Source organism: Myotis brandtii, unplaced genomic scaffold, assembly GCF_000412655.1.
Source record: "Myotis brandtii unplaced genomic scaffold, ASM41265v1 scaffold876, whole genome shotgun sequence".
Lineage (NCBI taxonomy): Eukaryota > Metazoa > Chordata > Mammalia > Chiroptera > Vespertilionidae > Myotis > Myotis brandtii.
Genome location: NW_005371579.1, coordinates 190,563 through 210,532, shown reverse-complemented (window position 1 = coordinate 210,532; position 19,970 = coordinate 190,563). Strand labels below are relative to the sequence as shown.

Here is a 19,970-nt window from a genome sequence, read left to right as displayed (position 1 = left end):
GCGGCAGGGGGAGGAGCCCGTCCAGTTCTAAGGTGTTTGGTCCCAGCGGTGCTTCTCCGACCCACACCCGGTGGAGTACAGTTTTGCATATTTCATACCCGAAGTTCACGTTGGAGTGAGTCACCTGTTGAGTGGGCCACCAGCGACCCAGCTGGAGTCCCTGGGCCCTGTGGTTCTTTTTCCTAATCTTGTTCCGATATCGTCTTCTTACTGCCCTTCCACTTAACGTCAGACACCTCAAACTCAAGCTCTCAATGTGCAATAGGTGAAGATGGGGGTTATGATTTACATCATTCATTCACTCATTCACTCACTCATTCATTCATTCACTCACTCACTCACTCCAGTCGTGTCATCTCATTGACGGTGCACCTGCTGCATGCCAGGCTCTGTTCCAGGTGCTGGGCTGCAGCCCTGAAGGAGCTGGGCAGCCCCTGCTCCCGGTCCTTGCACCATCTGTGACGACATAGCAAGTCATTGTTGGTCCTTCAGATGCAGAGAACAGGAGTTTGCAGGTCCAGGCTCTGGCGGAGTGACTTCCAAGTGACAGTCTCTCCGGTCCTCAGTTTCTTCATCTGTAAAATGGGCATAGCCATTCCTGCCTCCATTTATTCATGTGCCAGCTGATGTTGACCATCTATCTGCCTGGCACCATGCCAGACACTGAGACACAGATAGGAAAAGATTCATGCTGCTCGCCCTCAAGGTCAGTGGGAGCGAGGGATAGAGACCAACAAATAAGTACTAGGTGAGAGTCACCCCAAAGAAGGAATGTAAACGAGAGTTAGGTGAGGCTTCCAGAGGTGACCCCTGAGCTGACTTGGGGTTGGGGGGGGAGGAAGCATTGCACAGCAGTTGCATGGGCCGAGGTACAGGGTGGCCTGGTAGGGCAAGGGCCCTGTGGACCAGGCTGGCTGTTTTCTGTGGCTTCCAGGCATAAGGCAGAAGGGGATGAGGCCTGGGATGAGGCTGGGAGCAGGTTCTGTGAAGGTCTGTGTCCCCAAATGTGTTTTTTGGGACAATAGTCCCAGTGGATACTCTGCAAGAAGGGTCTGGCTGGTGGTTGACGGGACACACACATGGTATGTATCCTGTGTGCTGCCTTCAGTCTCTAAGTTCTGAGGAGTGTACCTTGTTAGTTTCTTGAGCTGAGTGAGTTAAAGGCTCCAGGGAGTCCTGAAATGAAGGAACTGGTTTACGGTGAGAGTTGCCCAAACTGACCTGCGTGCAGAGGCCCGTCTGAGTGTTGAAACGTGCTTCCACGGAGCTCTCTGGAGGATGCCTCTGCTGGCAGCGGGGGGCCTCTGCGGGGTAAAGCCGGGAAACCACCTGGAATTCGATGTGTGTGTCTGGGAAGAGAAGTGGGGGAGCCGTGCTGGTGGCCGAGAGGGCACATTCAGGGTGCAGTGCACCTCAGCCAGCGTTCCGTCCTCTTCTCTGCACCCTTACCCACCTTCACCTGCCACCTGCCCACTCCAGGGATGAACTCAAGCGGCATTACAACCTGGGGGAGTACTGGATCGAGGTGGAGATGGAGGACCTGGCCAGCTTTGATGAGGACCTGGCCGACTTCTTGTACAAGCAGCCGACCGAGCATTTGCAGCTGGTGAGTGGGAGACCCTGTCCTGCATCCCCCCGGGCTGCCCTGCGCCAGGCACTGACAGCCTGTTCCCTTCCTCCTCCAGCTGGAGGAAGCTGCCAAGGAGGTGGCCGATGAGGTGACCCGGCCCCGGCCCAGTGGTGAGGAGGTGCTCCAGGACATCCAGGTCATGCTCAAGTCGGACGCCAGCCCGTCCAGCATTCGCAGCCTGAAGGTGGGTTTGCTCAGAGGTTGGGTGGAGGGTGGCAGCGGCTGCTGCACGGTGAGGGGCTTCGGAGGCAGGCTGACCTACCTGGGTGCCAGCCGTGTGATCCTGAGCCGGATTAACTCATTGGACAAGTGTTTATTGAGCTGCTCCTGTGGGCAAAGCATTACGTTGGGTCCTGGAGAAACAACAGTGAACTAAAGGACACGCTCCTGTCCTCACCGAGTTTATTACTGCCCCGGGGAGACCGAGGAACTAGTAAACAGCACCCATGACAATTTCAGGTGATCGGAAGTGCAGTGGAGGAAATGAGGGTGACGAGCAAGTGGGAGCCTCTCTGGAAAGGATGGAGAAGGCTTTGGGGAGCTGACATCTGAGTGAGACCTGAGGATGGGAACGGGCAGCACACAGACTGGGAGAGAGCATGGGGTGGGTGGGGGAGGTGTGCGCTAGTGCAAAGTCCAGAGGTGAGGAGGGCATGCGATGTGCAGGGCCATGCTGAAAGCCTGCCAGCATGGCTACAGAGGGATGAGGAAGCAGGAGAGGGGCAGAGCCTGTCATCCAGTCGTTTATCTGTTTAACTCAGCAAATACTGAGCGTGCCTCACTCCAGGTGCTGGGCTAGACCCTCAGTGTGGACAGACAGGGCCTCTGTCCCACGGCGCTTACGAGAGAAGCAGACGAGCACGGAGATGATGGCAGGTTCAGGATGTGAGTCATGAAGAGAAGCAATCGGGCAGCCTGACCGTGGCTGAGGGAGGCCTCCGAGGAAGTGCCGGGGGCGCGAGTCTGAGCGATGCCACTGCCCGAGGGACACAGCCCGAGGGACGAGCACTCCGGGCTCACAGAGAAGCAGGTGCAAGGGCTGTTTCCAGGAACAGGAAGGAGCCAGTGTAGCCAGAGCCCAGGGAGTGAAGATTGGGGAAAAGGAAAGGAAGAGAGGGGTGGAGAGGCCAGGAGGCCGGGCCTTTCCGCTGGAGGAAGGAGCTTGGATTTTGAATCCCAGTAGGAAACCAGTGGAGGGTTACGTGGAAGAACAGGCTGATTGCACTTTTAAAAGGTCCCTCTGGCTGCTGTGCGGAAGGAGAATTTACAGAATAGGCAGGAGTGGGAGCCAGGAGAGCAGTGAGGGAGAAGTGGTCATGGCGTTGGTTCTGTCACAAGGTGGTTGTGAGAATCAGATGAAAGGAAGCACGTGCCTGTGCTTGGTGAACTCTACAGTGGGGTCCACACGTCACCCATGACCCCTGTTGGGGTCCCCGTGAAGCCTTCCTTGGCTCGCACAACGGCAGGTCGCTCCAGAAGCCAGAGTGTGGACCCTGGAGGCTACGGAGCGTGTGGCTTCATCTCTGTTTCCAGCAGCAGGGAGGGTCTCCAGGACCTGATGGAACCAAACTGGGTTTCACGAGTTTGGCCTGTCTGTGGACGTGGAGTTAGACTTGCTCTGCGGGGCAGCTGTTTCATCAGAGAGGCCAGCCTCCGCTCCTCCCAGGGTCAGCCTTCCGGTCTCGGACTCACTGGAAAACACAGGAAATGGCCTGCTTTGGGCGATGGGTTTCCTAACAAGGGACGGAGCCTGCTCTCGGAAGATCACTTGTCAGGGATGCCTTAGAGGCCGGGCTAAGGCAACCCCAGTCCTTTCCAACTCTGAAATTCTGGAGTGCCAGGATTTGTCAATTGTCTTCCAAAAAACATGCTCTGGTGGTTTCAGCAGTTCCAGTGACCCCTGGGCCATGGCAGGCACTCGGGGCTCTGGCCTCCTCTCTGTGTTTCTCCCCTCCCTGCAGGCTTTGGGGGAAGGGCACCAGCATGGACCTCTAGCCTGCCTGCCTGTCCCGGAAAAACTAGTGGAAATGGGGGGAAAAACTTTCATTATTTTTGGCTTTTTATTCTAAAATATTACAAAAAGGTAGGGAATAGTGTAATGAATCTACACCTTCACCTAGATGTAATGGCTGTTAACATTTTGCCTTCTTTGCTTATTCTCTCATCCCCCCACCCCCTCAAAGTATTTTGTAAAGTAAGTTACAGACATGGCACTTTATCCCTAAATATTTCAGTTTGCATTAAAAAAAGTCTTGCATGCATAATCTCAGGTGTACCTGGCTCCCTGTAAGCCACCATCCTCCCATGGCTCTGTTACAGTCCGACATGATGTCACACCTGGTGAAGATCCCTGGCATCATCATCTCCGCGTCCGGGGTCCGCGCCAAGGCCACCCGCATCTCCATCCAGTGCCGCAGCTGCCGCAACACCCTCACCAACATCGCCATGCACCCCGGCCTGGAGGGCTACGCCCTGCCCAGGAAGTGCAACACGTGAGTGGGCCTTGAGCGGCCTCCGGGACTGTGAGGAGGTGATGTGAGTGGAGATGTGAAGGATGAGGATGCTGCTCCGCGGGGCTGGGGCAGGGGGCGCCCAGTGGGAGAGGCACAGAGCTGCTTGTCACTATGTTATGTAGTTATTTGCCGGGTGTTTTCCAGTCTCCCCTGACTAGAACCTTAGCTCTATAAGGGCAAGGGACTTTTTTGTCCACTGCTATGTCCCCGGCACCTAGAATAGTGCCTGACACATAGTAGGTGTTTTGCTATGATATTGCTACAGTAGTTAAGTAATGATTTCATTATATAGGGGTATATAGAGGCCTAGACCTGGGAAAGGTCTCCAGGTGCCCAGACCCTTAGGGATCCTGGGATTTGATTGGAGGATTAGTAAGGTCATTGGCAGTCTGGACCCTCTCTACCTGTGGGTACACTGAGACCCTGTGAGGCGACTGGGAGTGTGACTTGCCTGCCTCCTAGCAAGTTCATGGAAGAGCCTGGCCCGGAGCAGGTCTCCCCACTCTTAATCTGGTGTGTGGTCCCCCAGAGCTACCTTTTAGGGTCTTTCCCCAGCTTATCCTTAATTTGCTGCCAACCAGGCCTTGTTGCTGACTCCTGGGATGGGCTCTGGGTTCTCAGGGCGGCTCTGGTGACTCTTTCTTCTCTATACAGGGATCAGGCCGGGCGCCCCAGGTGCCCGCTGGACCCGTATTTCATCATGCCCGACAAGTGCAAGTGCGTGGACTTCCAGACTCTGAAGCTGCAGGAGCTGCCTGACGCAGTGCCTCACGGTGAGATGCCCAGGCACATGCAGCTCTACTGCGACAGGTGAGGCAGGCTGCTGGTGGGCACCCATGCGGTCGGGCGTCCCTGGCTGTGTCCCTAAACTGGTGCTGGGTGTGGACCATCCAGCATGGTGGGTGGGGGAGGAGAGGATGGCTGGTTAGGGGATACTTGCTCTGTGCCTGGTACTTCCCTCAGTTTCCTGTCGTCTTCCCATCACCTGTGGGCATGTCAGCCCCCCTTTTGCTGATTGAGGACATGCCACTGACTCTGGAGGAGCTTTGAGCCTGTGTTCTTCCTGGGAGACTCTCTCAGCCCTCTTACAACTGGGAGGCTCCAGGAGGCTAGATAACCAGCAGCTGAGAGGCCTCATTCCAGCCTGACACCTGCCCCTGCCCCTGCCCCTGCCTCGCTGTTAAGATTCTTCCTTGGATTTTGTTGAGCGATTGGAAAGAGGGAGAGGGTGCCGAGCTGGGGCCTAGTCCCCTTACAGTAACGGGCAGAAGGTTTGGAGATGGTGACGAGGGTCCTTAACTGGGGCTTGCACACCCTGGCTGCACAAATCTTCTGTGTATGTGCATTTTTCTGGAGAGCAGACTTGGAGGTTTCATTTGCTTCATTTTTTAAAAAAGATTTTTAATTGATTTTTAGAGGGAGAGGGAGAGAGAAACATCAATGACTAGGAATGGAACCCACACCCTGGGCATGTGCCCTGACCAGGAATCGAACTGGCAACCTTTGGTGCATGGGACAACACCCACCAACAGCCTCACTGGCCGGGGCTCATTAGCCTTTCCCGGGGCAGTAGGACCTGTAGAAGTCAGACTCTTAAGCAAGTTGCATGAACTTATTGAGCCTCAATTTCTTTATCAGTAAAATGGGGATCAATCTTGACAGTCCTTAATCTCTCATCGGACTGCTGTGAGATTTAAACTGGAAAATGCACGTCAGACGCTGAGCACAGTTTCTTACACAGGCTAAGGATTCGTTATATATTAGATTTTGTCCCAGCAGTCTGTGATCCACAAAGCTTAAGTGGGACATAAGAGGAGTCCTAGAACCCTCTGCTGAAACATTAGCAGCGACAGTGACAGTCCTCAGAGGCTGTGACTGTGCCTGTGACCTCACTGGGTCCCACAGCAGTCGGGCAGGTCAGACCAGGTGTTATCTCCCGGGCTCAGAGTTGCAGTGACTGCTTTGACCTTCACGTGGCTTCTGAGTGGCAGTGTGCAGATGCACGTCCCAGTGCTTCCGCCATGCCTAAGGCTTCCTGGTTTCAACATCTTATTTTTCAAAAGAGGAATCGAAAGTCCAGAGGAAAAAGGACTTGGCCGAGCTCCTGGAGCCATGAAGGGGCAGAAATGGGAGTAGTCTTGCAGGGAGGCTGGGAGGGCAGGGGGAGGCTTCCCTGAGGTGGCTAAGGGGCACCCTGCGACGAGGCTGACAGCAGAGAGAGTTGGAGGGGGAGGGGCTTTTTATTTTTATTTTATCTTTACTTTTTTTCGGGCTTTTTAAATTATTGAAAGTATTACATATGTCTCCATTTTCCTCCATTGACCTCTCCCCGCCGGCTCCTGCCCCCCAACGGGGTAAATGATGAGGGGGAGAGACCCGTTTTCTTGGCCTGTGGGATGGACAGGTCTGGAGCAGCTCAGGTTGTAAGGCCTCTGGTAGAAATGCTAAGGTGGACTGTGTGACAGGGTGGGTAGAGTCAGGACTCTGTCTCCACCCGGCTCTCACCTGCTTTTCCCCTCCCTCCCCATCGACCTCTCAGGTACCTGTGTGACAAGGTTGTCCCTGGGAACAGGGTCACCATCATGGGCATCTACTCCATTAAGAAGTTTGGCCTGACCTCCAGCAAGGGCCGAGACAGGGTGGGCGTGGGCATCCGGAGCTCCTACATCCGTGTCCTGGGCATCCAGGTGGACACAGAGGGCTCTGGTGAGTTGGCTTTGGGGTCCTGCCAAAAAGCTGTGCTGTGCCCTGGCCGAGCTCACATTGTCTTCCTGAATTATTGTTGGGCCTCCTCCCTGTTCTCGCCCCTACACTGTTCCACACAGTGGTCAGGGTAAGTGGTGCTGTCATAACCAAAGACACCACGTCATTCCGTGGCTGCGAGCACCCTACCCCTCTCTGCAAGATGGAAGACTTCCCAGGAGTCCGCAGGGGCCTCCATGACCTGACCCCTTGGCTCCTCTGACTCCCCCCACTCTTCCCCTCACTCACTGGACCCTGGAACTCGCAAGCCCACTCCTGGGGCGGCGGGGTGGGGGGGACTCTGTCTTTTGGCTGTCGCTTGCACTGCCCCGACCCTCCCCTCTGAGACGCCCTGAGCAGCACCAAGTTCTCCCTCACACAGCTCTCATGCACCCTCCCTCCCCTCCACCCTCTCCCCGCACCCAGGCCGCAGCTTTGCTGGGGCCGTGACCCCGCAGGAGGAGGAGGAGTTCCGGCGGCTGGCTGCCCTCCCCAATGTCTACGAGGTCATCTCCAAGAGCATCGCCCCCTCCATCTTCGGGGGCACGGACATGAAGAAGGCCATCGCCTGCCTGCTCTTTGGGGGCTCCCGGAAAAGGTGGGGGTCTGGGCTCCCCGGGTCTGGGGAGGGGACGGTGACTTGGCTCACAGGAGAACAGCTGCCAGATGGTCAGGACATGAATCCTCTTCTCATTTCCCCAGACTCTCAGCCCTGCCTGCTCTCACAGGCTCCTTGTCACTGACTGGGGACTGATCCATCATCTCTCCAGACAGACCCATCCCCAGCCCCGGCTAGGGGTGGGCTGTGGGGGACCTGGCGGGCACAGTGGGGAGGGCTCCGGGCTTGCAGTCTCTGCCAGGCTGCTTATTTACTGTGACCTTGGGCAAGAGACACCACCTCTCAACCCACGCTTCCACATGAACGACAGGTGAAAGACCCGACACAGGACGTCGCGTGCCCTTTGAAACGATAAAGTAATAGAGATCTAGAAATTAATATGACTAGCAGCTACCACTTACTGATTCTTACTGTCCGCTAGGCCTTTTTCTAAGTGCTTTAATGTGTCTGAAACCCAGCCAGTCTTCATAACCCTGTGAGCAAGCTACGATCACACCCATTTTATAGCGGAGGCAGTTGAAGCATAACGACCTAAGGGAACTTGCTCACAGGCACATGTAGGGCCAGGAGCCTGCCCACGTGATTCCCAGTCCACTTCCACGCACAGCCCACTGGCAGCTCCCCTGCCTGCCGCCTTCCCAGCTACGAGGATGGTTATCAGAGGCTCACTGTGTGTGCCCCAGCCCAGCCCCAAGTGTCAATTTCCTTTGACCCCGCCCTGGGAGGCAAGTTACCATGGGGCTATGAGCGTGGTCTCAGCCCAGGCCCCCTGCCTCCCCACTTGCTCTGAGGCTCGTGATAGGTCAGGGGGCTGACTGCCAGCTGTCATTGTAAACAGCCAGGCCTCGGGGGATTCTTGCCTTGCCCACCTGTGTGTCCTCCCTAGGCTCCCTGATGGACTCACTCGCCGAGGAGACATCAACCTGCTGATGCTGGGGGACCCGGGGACGGCCAAGTCCCAGCTGCTGAAGTTTGTGGAAAAGTGCTCTCCCATTGGGGTGAGTACTGATGAGCTGCTCTCCTTGGCTGCCCAGCAGGGAGGAAGGCCGCAGGGCAGGGCCACCAGGTCCCCCGGGTCCTCTTGGGCAGGATCGCCCAGAATCTCTTCCTCATTCCCCTTGGTTGTGGGCGGGTAGCACAGGAGGAGAGGGAAGGAAATCAACAGTGGGTGTAGGTTTTGGGGTAACGGGCAGAGCACCGGATGTGAGGCAGGTTGGGGTTTGGGTTTCAGCCTGGCCAGTCATTGGCTGTGGGCCTTGAGCAAGTCACCTCTGTTCCCTGAGCCTCAGTTTATCCGCCCACTAAATCACAACACTGGTAATAGTCATGGCTAAACTCAAGGGCCAGCCCCTGCTTGGAGTGTTCGATGTCTGTTTACTCTTAAACGTGCACCTCGACTCTGCAGTAGGTATGTGAGCCCGTCCTGTGATGAGGAAACGGTACAGAATAGCTACGTGTCTTGCTAGTATAGTAAGTGCTAGCGCAGGGATTTGAACGCAGGTGCCTGGTAGGCTGGGGCCTCTGCAGTGATGAGCGTGTCTGGGGATCAGAGTGGGGCGAGGATGCCTGTGTGTTCAGTGGGACGGGTTGTACAGGTGGGAGGGGTGGTCTCTGGGTAGATAGGAAGTGTGTGCGACAGGTGCGCGTGCCAGGGTTGTCCAATAGGAATGTGTGTGAACTGCACATGTGAGCCACGTGTGTGATGCTAGATGTTCTAGTAGCCGTGTTAAAAAGTGGAAAAAGAAAGTCAGGTGAAATTAATCCTAATATTCTGTTTAGTCCAACATATTTACAATATTTCAACATGTTTGAGGCCACTTGGAAGTGGGCCACTCCTCTCCTCTGGGCCTCACTTCGCTCCTCTGTGAGGAGCCAGGCCCCTAAGGGCTGGTTCCTGGGGCCATCATGGCGGGGCTCCGCTGAAGCTCGAGGCTGAGGCAGGCTCAGAGTGTAATGGATGTGAACCACCCAGTGGGCCGACCCTCCAGGCCGGATGGGCCGGGGTGTCCTCCTCATCCAGCGGGAGGCTCCCTGAGTTCTGTCTGTGCCCTGTGGCCAGCTGTGATGTGTGACCTTGTGTGAGTCACAGCTTTCTGGTCCCCTTGACTTGGGGGGCCAGCATGGAGCTGTGTTGGGCCCTGACACCTCCTCCCTGGCCCTCCCCAGGTGTATACGTCTGGGAAAGGCAGCAGCGCGGCAGGCCTGACAGCCTCGGTGATGAGGGACCCCTCGTCCCGGAACTTCATCATGGAGGGCGGAGCCATGGTCCTGGCTGATGGCGGGGTCGTCTGTATCGATGAGTTTGACAAGGTGAGGCTGACAGGGTGAGGTGGTGGCTGAAAGGTAGGTGGCACCTAGTGGTCTCAGGGCAGAGGATGTGGCCTTCTATGCCTGGACCTCAGGAACCACCTCTGACTTGGAGACTTGTATTCAGTCCCCTGCCTGTCACTATAGGGTAACTGGGAAGTAGCTTGACTTCGCCCAGCCTCAGTTTCCACATCTGGAGCGTGGGGAGAGGAGAGCCAAGCCCACTCAGTTGTTACCAGGATGAGAGGTGACCCAGTTCCTGCCGTTGGCCTGGCATGAAGCTGGGACCAGGAGTGGTCGTGCTGTAGCTCTCCTGGCACTGCCCCCACCCTCGCCTGGTCTGATGGACGCTCTCTCCCCTCACAGATGCGAGAAGATGACCGCGTGGCAATCCACGAGGCCATGGAGCAGCAGACCATCTCTATCGCCAAGGTGGGTGGTCCTCCCTGCAAGCCCATTCGGCTCAGGTCCAGCTTGGTTTGGCCGAGCCCAGGGTGCTCTGAGCACTGTGCCAAGCCCTGCCTGCCCAGGCCTCCGTTGGCGGCAGCAGCAGGCCTAGCATCTTGTGCGCATACGTGTCCGGGGTCCTTATCTCTGATCTGTCATCTGTTCCCCTCACTGCTCAGGCTGGGATCACCACCACCCTCAACTCCCGCTGCTCCGTCCTGGCTGCTGCCAACTCGGTGTTCGGCCGCTGGGATGAGACGAAGGGGGAGGACAACATCGACTTCATGCCTACCATCTTGTCCCGCTTCGACATGATCTTCATCGTCAAGGACGAGCACAACGAGGAGAGGGACATGGTGAGTCAGGGCCGCAGGGTGCACAGGCTCGGCTCCAGCCAGGCCCACGGTTCTGGGAGAGGGCGAACAGGGGCTGACAGGAGTCCTGACCATCGCATAGGGCCCATAGTGGGTAGCCCAGGAGGCGGCAGATGGGGGCTGCAGAGAGCACTGAACCAGGTGCAGAGTTCTGCCTTCCTGTGAATGATGGGGGTAAATCTCTCCCCCTGGCCCAGACCCTTGCATGTGAAATGGGGAGTTGACATTTGGGTACAAGTGATAGAACCCCACCTAGTTCTGGTTTGTAAATTTCTGAAAGGAACTTGGTGGCTTATGGAATGGACAAGCCCAGAGGTCTGAGGCCCCACTGGTGTCCTCAGGGCTCCTGTCTGCTGCTCTGCTCTCCATGGGGGGTCTTGTTCTCTGGCAGCTGCTCCCTCTGGTGGCAGAGGAGGCCCTGGCAGCTCCGGGCTTTTGTCTTAGCAGCTGACAGTCCAGAGAAGGAGGAGGCCTCCCCCTTTCCATTGGTTCTGGTTCTGCAAGCTCCCTCCCTGCCTGCTGGACCGCTGTGGGGACCCAGGCTTAGGCGGGCCTGCCAGCTGACCCAGGGTTCCCTCTGCCCTAGATGCTGGCCAAGCACGTCATCACTCTGCACGTGAGTGCGCTCACACAGACCCAGGCGGTGGAGGGGGAGGTGGACCTGACCAAGCTGAAGAAGTTCATCGCCTACTGCCGAGCGTGAGTCCTGGATGCTGGCCCGTGGGCTGGGGCTCCCCAGCTCCCTGGGCGGGAGAGAGCCCTGTCCCCTGGGCCTGCTCCTCATAAAGGACGCCTGAGATGATGCTGTCCTTTGGGGTTCTGGTTCCGTGAATCTGCTCCACTCCTGTCTGACCTTACACAGGTCACTCAGGCTGTCAGCCTCAGTTTGCCTGTCTCCAAAATGAGGGCGTAGGATTAGGTGGTGTCAAGGACACCCCCTCACCTGACATTCAGGGAGGCAGGGCAGTGTGGTCATTGTAGACACAGGCTCTGGCTATTGCCCACCCCCACTGTGTGACCTTGGGCAAGTCACTTGACCTCTGAGCCTTGCTTTCCCTCGATTGGTGTTCCCTGGGGTTTTGTAAGGATTGCACAAGATGATGAGTAAGTACTCAGCACAGCCCTGCATCACGTAACCGCTCAGTAAATGGCACTTGCAACTTTATTGTTATTCTCACAGATTGTCAGTAATAGTAACCATACGTAGGGTACTTGTTCTGTGCCTGGCATTACTCTCAGTATTTATGGACAAGTGAAATTTAGCTCTTCCCTAAAACCTAAGAAACTGGTGTATTGTTCTATTTTATAGATAGGGAAGTATTTAGCTCTTCCCTAAAACCTAAGAAACTGGTGTATTATTGTTCTATTTTATAGATAGGGAAGCTGACAGACAAAGGTTAAATAACTTGTCCAAGGTCACAGGTAGGAGTTGTAGTGGAGCCAGGATTTGAACCCAAGTACCAGGCTCAGAGGCTGTGCTTTTAGCCACTATGCCAAGGTATTTTATTGTTTGTTTTTAAGTGTACTTTTTATTGATTTCAGAGAGGAAGGGAGAGGGAGAGAGAAACATCAGTGATGAGAGAGAATCATTGATTGGCTGCCTCCTGCACGCTCCCCACTGGGGATTGAGCCTGCAACCCCAGCATGTGCCCTTGACCAGAATCGAACCCGGGACCCTTCAGTCTGCAGGCCAACGCTCTATCCACTGAGCCAAACCAGCCAGGGCTGCCAAGGTTCTTGACAGACACCTCAGTTGTGTCTTGTTGGAGCTACAACCTGAGAGTGGAAGAATCTTTGAGTGCCCCTTCCGTGGGAGGGGAAACGTTAACGCTAAAGTCCGGCAGGTCCCTACTCACCACCTCCTCTGGGTGGTGGTGGTGTGGTGCCCAGTGATTTGTGGGTCTTCATCACGGTTCTGAGCTCCTCACAGCCGTGGGGAGCTGGCTCCTTCCATCCAGCCTTGGTCTCATCCTCAGGATGGGGGTTGGATTAGGATCAGTGACTGTCAGTCGACCTGTGTGGTGTGTGGGAGGGAATAGGACCTACCTGATCAGGATCTACCTGATCCCCCTCCCTCCTGGGAGAGTCTGACATGCTCCCTGTCCCTGGACAGCAGTCACTGCCAAGCCTCCTGGGGCGGCATTGAGCATCACATCCTCAGTTGTGTTGGCTGGTGGGGAAGTTTGGGTCGAAGCCGGCTGTGAGCCCGCTGTCCGCTGGGCCCTGTGCTGCGTGGCGGAGCCGTCCTGTTCTGTGGGTGAGGCAACCTTTGCTTCATGACTTGAGCCACATGTCACCCAGCAGTAAGGAGGGCAGTCTTCACCCCCTGCAGATGGGCCTGGCTTCCCTCTGCCTATTTTCTGACAAAGGCACCTGTTTTTCTCTCCTGCTGTTGAGCTCAGGCACCTGTCTAGAGCCCAGATTTTACTTAATTCTCTTCTAAAGGATGCACCCAGCCCGTTGGGGGCAAGCACGTGATTGTAAGCCAGCTGAGGGCAGGGAGGGTGCCCACGTTTCCTTCCGGCCTCATGGCAGCTGCTCCTTACCCTTCCGCAGGAAGTGTGGCCCCCGGCTGTCAGCGGAGGCCGCGGAGAAGCTGAAGAACCGGTACATCCTCATGCGCAGCGGGGCCCGTCAGCACGAGAGGGACAGCGAGCGCCGCTCTAGCATCCCCATCACTGTGCGGTGAGCCGGCGGGCAGGGCTGGGCACGGGCCTCACTGTAGAGCAGGGCATGCCGGGCCATCGGGGCTGGGCCATCGCTAACCACACAGCGCAGGCCCTAGGGAAGGCGGGTGGGGGGGCTCCTTTTGGAGTGTAAACAGTCGCCTCCCTCTCAGTTGGCAACCAACTGAGCCACACTGGTCAGGGCTAAGGACACTTAAATATCCCACAAAGTGTTTGGACTTATGACTCATTGGCCACACCTCACTCACACAGACACACCTAGATGCAAGAGAGGCTGGGAAATGTCTTCCAGTTGGGTGTCACGTGGCGGAATAAAAGTCCCGTTACTGAGGCAGAGAGGAAGACAGGGCAGGGGGCACCCAGCAGTCTCCCCTGTGGTCTTACCACCTTGGGCAGGTACTGCCCTGATGTCAGGAAGGGCCGGGGAGGGAAGATGGGCTCAGGCCCCCCTGGTGTCCCGCTGCCCCCACACAGGCAGCTGGAGGCCATCGTGCGCATCGCCGAGGCCCTAAGCAAGATGAGGCTGCAGCCCTTCGCCACGGAGGCGGACGTGGAGGAGGCCCTGAGGCTCTTCCAGGTGTCCACGCTGGACGCCGCCTTGTCGGGCACCCTGTCAGGTGAGCAGCGGGGCTGCGGGCTCAGGGCTCCGAGGGCTGGGCGGCCTGCTGGAGGCCCGGGTGTGGCAGCTTTCCTGCCTTTGCTTCCTTGCTGTTTCTCCCCCTGGCATTGCCTCCCGACGGGAAGAGCCGCTTCTCTCCAGACCCTTGAGCACAGCCCTTGGAGCCAGTTCCTTAGGAATGGGTGCAGTTGCTCATTGGCCAAGCACCGTAGTCAGCACCCCGTGAAGCTCTTTCCCTTGTCTTGCAGCTGGCCCCTGGGAGCCAGTGGCCACTTCATCCTTCTCGTCTTAGGAGAAAACTGACACTCGGCTTTCTCACAGTCAGCTCCTGTCTGTCCTCAGAGGCCTCCAGTGGCAGCTGCTCTCCCAGAATCACAACAAAACCTGTGCCGAGGCCCACAGGGCCCACAGGACCTGCCCCTGGGTACCACTCTGGCCCCCTGCCCTGGGTTTCGAAGCAGCCACACATGTTCCTACCTCATGCCTTTGTGCCTGCCGTTGCCTCTGCCTGAAGCATCCTTCCCCACACGGTAGCCCCGTCCCCCGACTTCAGGTCCCCAGTCGTCTCCTCAGTCAGGCCCTCACTTCCCTGCCACACTCTGTTCCTCTTCCCGTAATTTTCTCTTCTGGGTCTGGCTCCAGCCACTCTTCCTTGGGATGGAGGCTCTATCTCCAAGCCTCCCACTGTGGGCCGACTGAGATCCTGGCACCCGCCCCCACCCACCGTCTCCCTTCTCGTGCCCACAGGGGTGGAGGGCTTCACCAGCCAGGAGGACCAGGAGATGCTGAGCCGCATCGAGAAGCAGCTCAAGCGCCGCTTTGCCATCGGCTCCCAGGTGTCGGAGCACAGCATCATCCAGGACTTCACCAAGCAGGTGGGCCTTCCCTGGGGCCGGGCCGGGCGGGGTGGGGAGGGTGCAAGGGTCTCCTCATGGCTGCCATGGCCCAGTTCCCACCCACAACACCAGAGTCTTACTGTCCACAGACAGGCTGGGGGGCAGCTGGTCCTCTTCCCAGACCTGTTCCCATCATTCCTCCCCTTGGGACTGGGCTGATTTTCTATTTCATTAGGGGAAGAGGACAGTGGCTGGGGTCCTGGTGGAACCACACCCAGCCTTCCCCAGGCCCTTGTCCACTTCCCGCCATTGCCCGGCTTTTGTGGGGTGAGGACGGGCAGAGCCAGGAGGGTGAGCCACCCAGCTCCCTGGGGACAGTGCTCTTGACCCCATAGAGGAGCTGGCTTTCCAGATGTTAAGGAGAACTTGCCACCATCTTTACGTCTCAGGAACAGTGCCAGTTCCTGGTCTCCACTCCCCTCACGTTCTGACCCTCAGAGCAGTTCTCTGCAGGGGGTAGTACGACGTCCGTTCTGTAGGTGAGCACACCGAGGCTTAGAGAGGTTTGCAGATGTGAAGAGCTTGGGTTCTAGAGTCAGACGGACGTGATTTAAGTCCCAGCTCTACCACTTACTTGCTGTGTGACTGAGCTCTGTGCCTCAGTTTCCTCCCCTGTAAGGAGGGGATGGTTGTATACCAGCTGCATAGCGTTGTTGTGGTGATGGAACGAGTTGTTTGTGAAGACTGAACAGCCCGTGGTGCGTGCTAGGCGCTCAGGAAGTGTGAGTCCTTCTGTGATCAGAGGGGGTGTGATGGACAGTTCCCTGTGAGCCGGGGGACACGTGGGCTCTGTGGGGGGCTCTGCAGGGCCCAGGGGGCAGGTCGGTGGGTGCCCGGGGTCTCCTCGGGAAGCAGACTTCTGCATCTGGCCTTGTGTCCGCAGAAATACCCAGAGCACGCCATCCACAAGGTCCTGCAGCTCATGCTGCGGCGCGGCGAGATCCAGCACCGCATGCAGCGCAAGGTCCTCTACCGCCTCAAGTGAGCCTGCGCCGCCGCCTGCGCGCCCACAGCAGGAATGTCGCCCCGCCTATGCCTCCCTTGAACTTCCCTCGAGCTCTCCTCTGTGCCCGGGGGTGGGGGGCCCGCCTGCCCCGAGGAAGGAGCGCCTGTTCTGCTGGTTGCCTCTGGCGTCAGCCCAGACCGGTCCCGGAAGTGTGCTTTTGGGGTTCATTGACATAATAAAGCCGTGTGTTTGGATACGTGGAGGCTTCTGCTGGGTGTCTGACCCGCTCTCCCACTTAGGCCCTCACTTTTGGGTTCTGGTTCTTCAGCTGCTCTTGGGGATGAAAAGCTGGTGTCTTGCTGGCCCTGGTGACAGTTCAGCAGGACCCAGTGTGTGTGGAGGTCTTTGTAAGGGGGTGAGCTTGACCAGCCTCAGCTGGTCCCCAGCAGCTGTGTGGTTGGGCAGGAGATATGTTTTTTTTAAATTTTGTTTTATTGCTTAAAATAATACAAAGAGTAGTACATATGTCTCCTCTTTTTTTCCCCCTTGACCTTCCCCCGGCCTCCCCTACCCCCCAGTGTCTTGTGTCCATTGGTTATGCTTATATGCATGCATACAAGTCCTTTGGTTGATCTCTTACCACCACCCCCAACCCTCCCCAGCCTTCCTGCTGTAGTTTGACAGTCTGTTTGATGCTGCTCTGCTTCTGTATCTATTTTTGTTCATCAGTTTATAATGGTCTTTATTATCCATAAATGAGTGAGATCATGTGGTATTTTTCTTTCATTGATTGGCTTATTTCACTTAGCATAATGCTCTCCAGTTCCATCCATGCTATTGCAATTGGTAAGAATTTCTTTATTTACAGCAGCATAGTATTCCATTGTGTAGATGTACCACAATTTTCTAATCCATTCATCTGTTGATGGGCACTTAGGCTGTTTCCAAATCTTAGCTATGGTAAATTGTGCTGCTATGAACATAGGGATGCGTATATCCTTTCTGATAGGAGATATGGTTTTGCAGTTAGACTGGCTGGATTCACGCAGTCTTTCTGTGTCTCAGTTTACTAGTCTGTAATAGAGATGGTACTGGTTGTGTTAGGATAAATGAGCCACTGATGGTGAAGTGCCTAGGACGGTGAACCTGGCTGTGAGGTGAGGCTGATTTAGTATTCAGGGCTATGGATATCTACCGGGCCATACAGCAAAGTAGGTAAGGCAGAGATGCTGGAAGTCTAGATGGGTCTCTCCTAGGAACCGCCCACGCGCTGTGTGGCCTTGGGGAAAGCACTTGACCTCTCTGAGTGTATGATCAATAAACTGGAGGTCGTAGGATTCATCACCCCACGCTGTGAGGTTTGAGTGGTAGAAAGCACTCGTACAGCAGTACGGGAGAAATGAACAGTGCCATTATTGTGCTCATTGATTTGCCTCATGTTGAAATACCAATTTGAGTATAATTTTGTTTTAAAAAGCTAGAATTCACAAAATTAAAGAAAAATCAATGAAGTAAAATATTTTATATTTAAATACATTTAGTAATATAAAGCTTCAAGCAAAATAGGAATTTAGAAGTATATTTAAACATTTTATTCTAATAAAATTATTAGCACATAAAATGTTTAAAAATAACCAGTAAGTAAAAATGAAGACAGTCATGAAGAAGTGAAAAGTCGGGGTTTTGATCTTTCTAAAACCACAAACAGGAAAACTTGGGGCCGCAGTGGGGTCATTGTTGAATCAAAAGTATCTTTGAGCAGCAATTTCCAGTTGCTGAAAGCTCTCCGACTACACCTTTCAGGGAAATGGAGAGATGAGAGCAGCTAGATCCATTTCCTCTGACTCACTTGTGCTCAAAGCCCATTTCTTTGATAACGCTGTTGAAAATGTTCTCTTGTTTGGATGGTGAGCATTTCCGGTTCCTGTTCTCCTTTCATCTTGCTCAGGTGGAGACTCGGGCGAGGGCCGCGTCTTTTGCAGACCTGGTCCTCTGTTCCTTGTTTGGCGCGTGAGCTCTCACCCCGCAGTAGCGGGTTGCATTTCTTGGAGATGAAGAGGGGTCTTTCTCCAGGGAGCCCGCTCACCTGGGTCTCAGCCAGTGATGGCTGTCGCCCCGTCATCCCACATTTGTAGAGTGGGATGCACTTAATCCCCAGTGTCATGGGTGCTGGTACTGTGGTCACCTCCATTTTACAGGGGGAAGCTGAAGCTCAGAGAGGCACGTGTCAGCGAGTGATGGCAGGGGCAGGATTCAGGGTGACAGTCCTGGTCCGGAGAAGGTGCGGCTCGGGGAAGACTGCCCTGGTACAGTCACTGTGCCCCAGGGTAGATGGCACTACTGGCAGGCACATTGTGGAGGGACCAACGGAGGAGCCACTAGCTTGGCTGGGGCTGGTGGGGGCGGGGCATGGGGCTCATAGGAGGGGCAGGCGTGCACCGAGACCAGTATTCTAAAGAGATCAGCTCATGAAAGAAGGCATTTGTATATTTTTGGATGCTGTAACAATTTTTCACATAGATATTTAAACATGAATATGTCAGTTTTATATTTATTTGACAATCAATGACGTAATGGAAACTAGATGAGCAAAAGCAGATGTTTGTTTTAAAACATGGTCTGGCCAAAGTGTACATTACAGTGATTTCTGACACAACTTTTGGTAACATATACATAAAAAAACAAGCATTTCTCACTTAAAATATGAGACAATAAAGCATAAAGGTTAAGAGTATGGACTGAGAGCCAGATGGCCTGGATTCAAATCCCAGCTTTGGCACTTTCTAGTTGTGACCTTGGGCCCTTACTACATCTGTCAGCTTTAATTTCCTCATCTGTACAATGGGGATCATACCGTTTAAGGATGTGAGGATGACATGGGTCATGTTTCTAAAGCACACAGGGCTGCCTGGCACAGCAGTAATTGTTCAAGTGTGTGCTAACATTAAAGTTGCAAGTAACGAACATTTCAAAATGGGCTCAAAATCCAGGGCACATGTGCCCAGCCAGCATTGCTCAGTGGTTGAGCGTCAACCTATGAACCTGGAGGTCAGTGTTCAATTCCTGGTCAGGGCACATGCCCCAGTAGCAAGCTCTGATCCCCAGTGCAGGGCATGAAGGAGGCAGCCAATCAATGATTCTCTCTCATCATTGATATTTCTCTCTCTCCCTCTCTCTTCCTCTCTGAAACAAATAAAATTATAATTTAAAAAATCCAGAGCATGTGTTACTGTTTGAGTAAAAAAACAGGGCCCATGGGTGCTTTTTATGCATGTGGTTCAAGGGTGACCACTACTCTAAGGTGGGCCTCCATTTCCCCTATAATTACGGTGCTCAACTTCGGTTTACCTGGGCTTGAGGTTCCTGGGACTTTCTGTCAACATTGCAAAAGCCCTACCCACTTTACAGATAAGGAAACAGGTTCAGAGAGGACGATAGCCACAGCTAATAAGCATGGAGCCTGGAAGTCTCTGGAATGACGGCCAGCACTGAACAGGAAGGTACAATTACTGAGCCTTGTAGAGTGAGGGGTGAGGCCAGGGCTGAGTCCTAATGCCACCACTTCTGGCTGTGTACCCTGAGTGCAGTTTTTTAAATTTTTACCTCCTGGGTCTCCATTTCCCTAGATTTTAAGGGGATAATGATAGTGCAGACGGTGAGGTTTGGGAGAATGAAGTGAAGCATTTTAGTGTGGGCAGTGGGTGCCTGTGCTTACTAAGGCGTCGTCAAGAGCTGCTGACACTAAATGCTGCCTATTGGGGGCCCCAAAGCAACCAGGTGGCCCTTTACCTGGTCCCACCCATGTTTTTTAAACCCCAAGCAATTTTTAGTGTGGGCAGTGGGTGCCTGTGCTTACTAAGGCATCGTCAAGAGCTGCTGACACTAAATGCTGTCTATTGGGGCCCCCAAAGCAACCATGTGGCCCTTTACCTTGTCCAGAGCCATGTTTTTTAAACCCCAAGATACCAGATTTTTAAAATAAAAGTGGGCCCTCCTGTTCTCCCAGAAGCGTGAGGACAGTGTCCATGAGGGGGCGCCAGAGCACCAGGCACAGCAGCAGCCATCCTCCCACCTCCCTTTCTGCTGGCCATTCTCTGGCTCTCACTGGCTTCCCGGGGACCCCCTGGCCCTGCCTTGGGAACCTAGAAGCTGGCTGAGACCCAGCAGCCCAGACTCAGCCTGAAGAATCC

The 19,970-nt window shown here is 55.0% G+C and overlaps 1 protein-coding gene across 2 annotated transcripts in view; it reads left to right on the top strand.

Annotated features, from left to right (window-relative positions):
• Positions 1–955: 955 nt before the first annotated feature.
• The window catches only part of MCM5 (minichromosome maintenance complex component 5), a 35,289-nt gene continuing 16,274 nt past the window's right edge, over positions 956–19,970 (top strand). The window contains exons 1-16 of one of the 2 annotated variants that reach the window (XM_014532303.1): positions 956–1,606; positions 1,686–1,814; positions 3,950–4,122; positions 4,798–4,953; positions 6,683–6,849; positions 7,312–7,483; positions 8,391–8,502; positions 9,671–9,814; positions 10,178–10,243; positions 10,438–10,614; positions 11,219–11,331; positions 13,189–13,317; positions 13,794–13,936; positions 14,686–14,813; positions 15,718–15,839; positions 16,129–16,131. In XM_014532303.1, coding sequence (XP_014387789.1) covers positions 1,340–1,606; positions 1,686–1,814; positions 3,950–4,122; positions 4,798–4,953; positions 6,683–6,849; positions 7,312–7,483; positions 8,391–8,502; positions 9,671–9,814; positions 10,178–10,243; positions 10,438–10,614; positions 11,219–11,331; positions 13,189–13,317; positions 13,794–13,936; positions 14,686–14,813; positions 15,718–15,819 — 2,178 coding nt within the window. In that variant the 5' untranslated portion in view covers positions 956–1,339 and the 3' untranslated portion in view covers positions 15,820–15,839; positions 16,129–16,131. Of the gene's footprint in view, positions 1,607–1,685; positions 1,815–3,949; positions 4,123–4,797; positions 4,954–6,682; positions 6,850–7,311; positions 7,484–8,390; positions 8,503–9,670; positions 9,815–10,177; positions 10,244–10,437; positions 10,615–11,218; positions 11,332–13,188; positions 13,318–13,793; positions 13,937–14,685; positions 14,814–15,717; positions 16,037–16,128; positions 16,132–19,970 lie in introns of those variants that run through there. The other variant, XM_014532302.1, reaches the window with a different exon arrangement.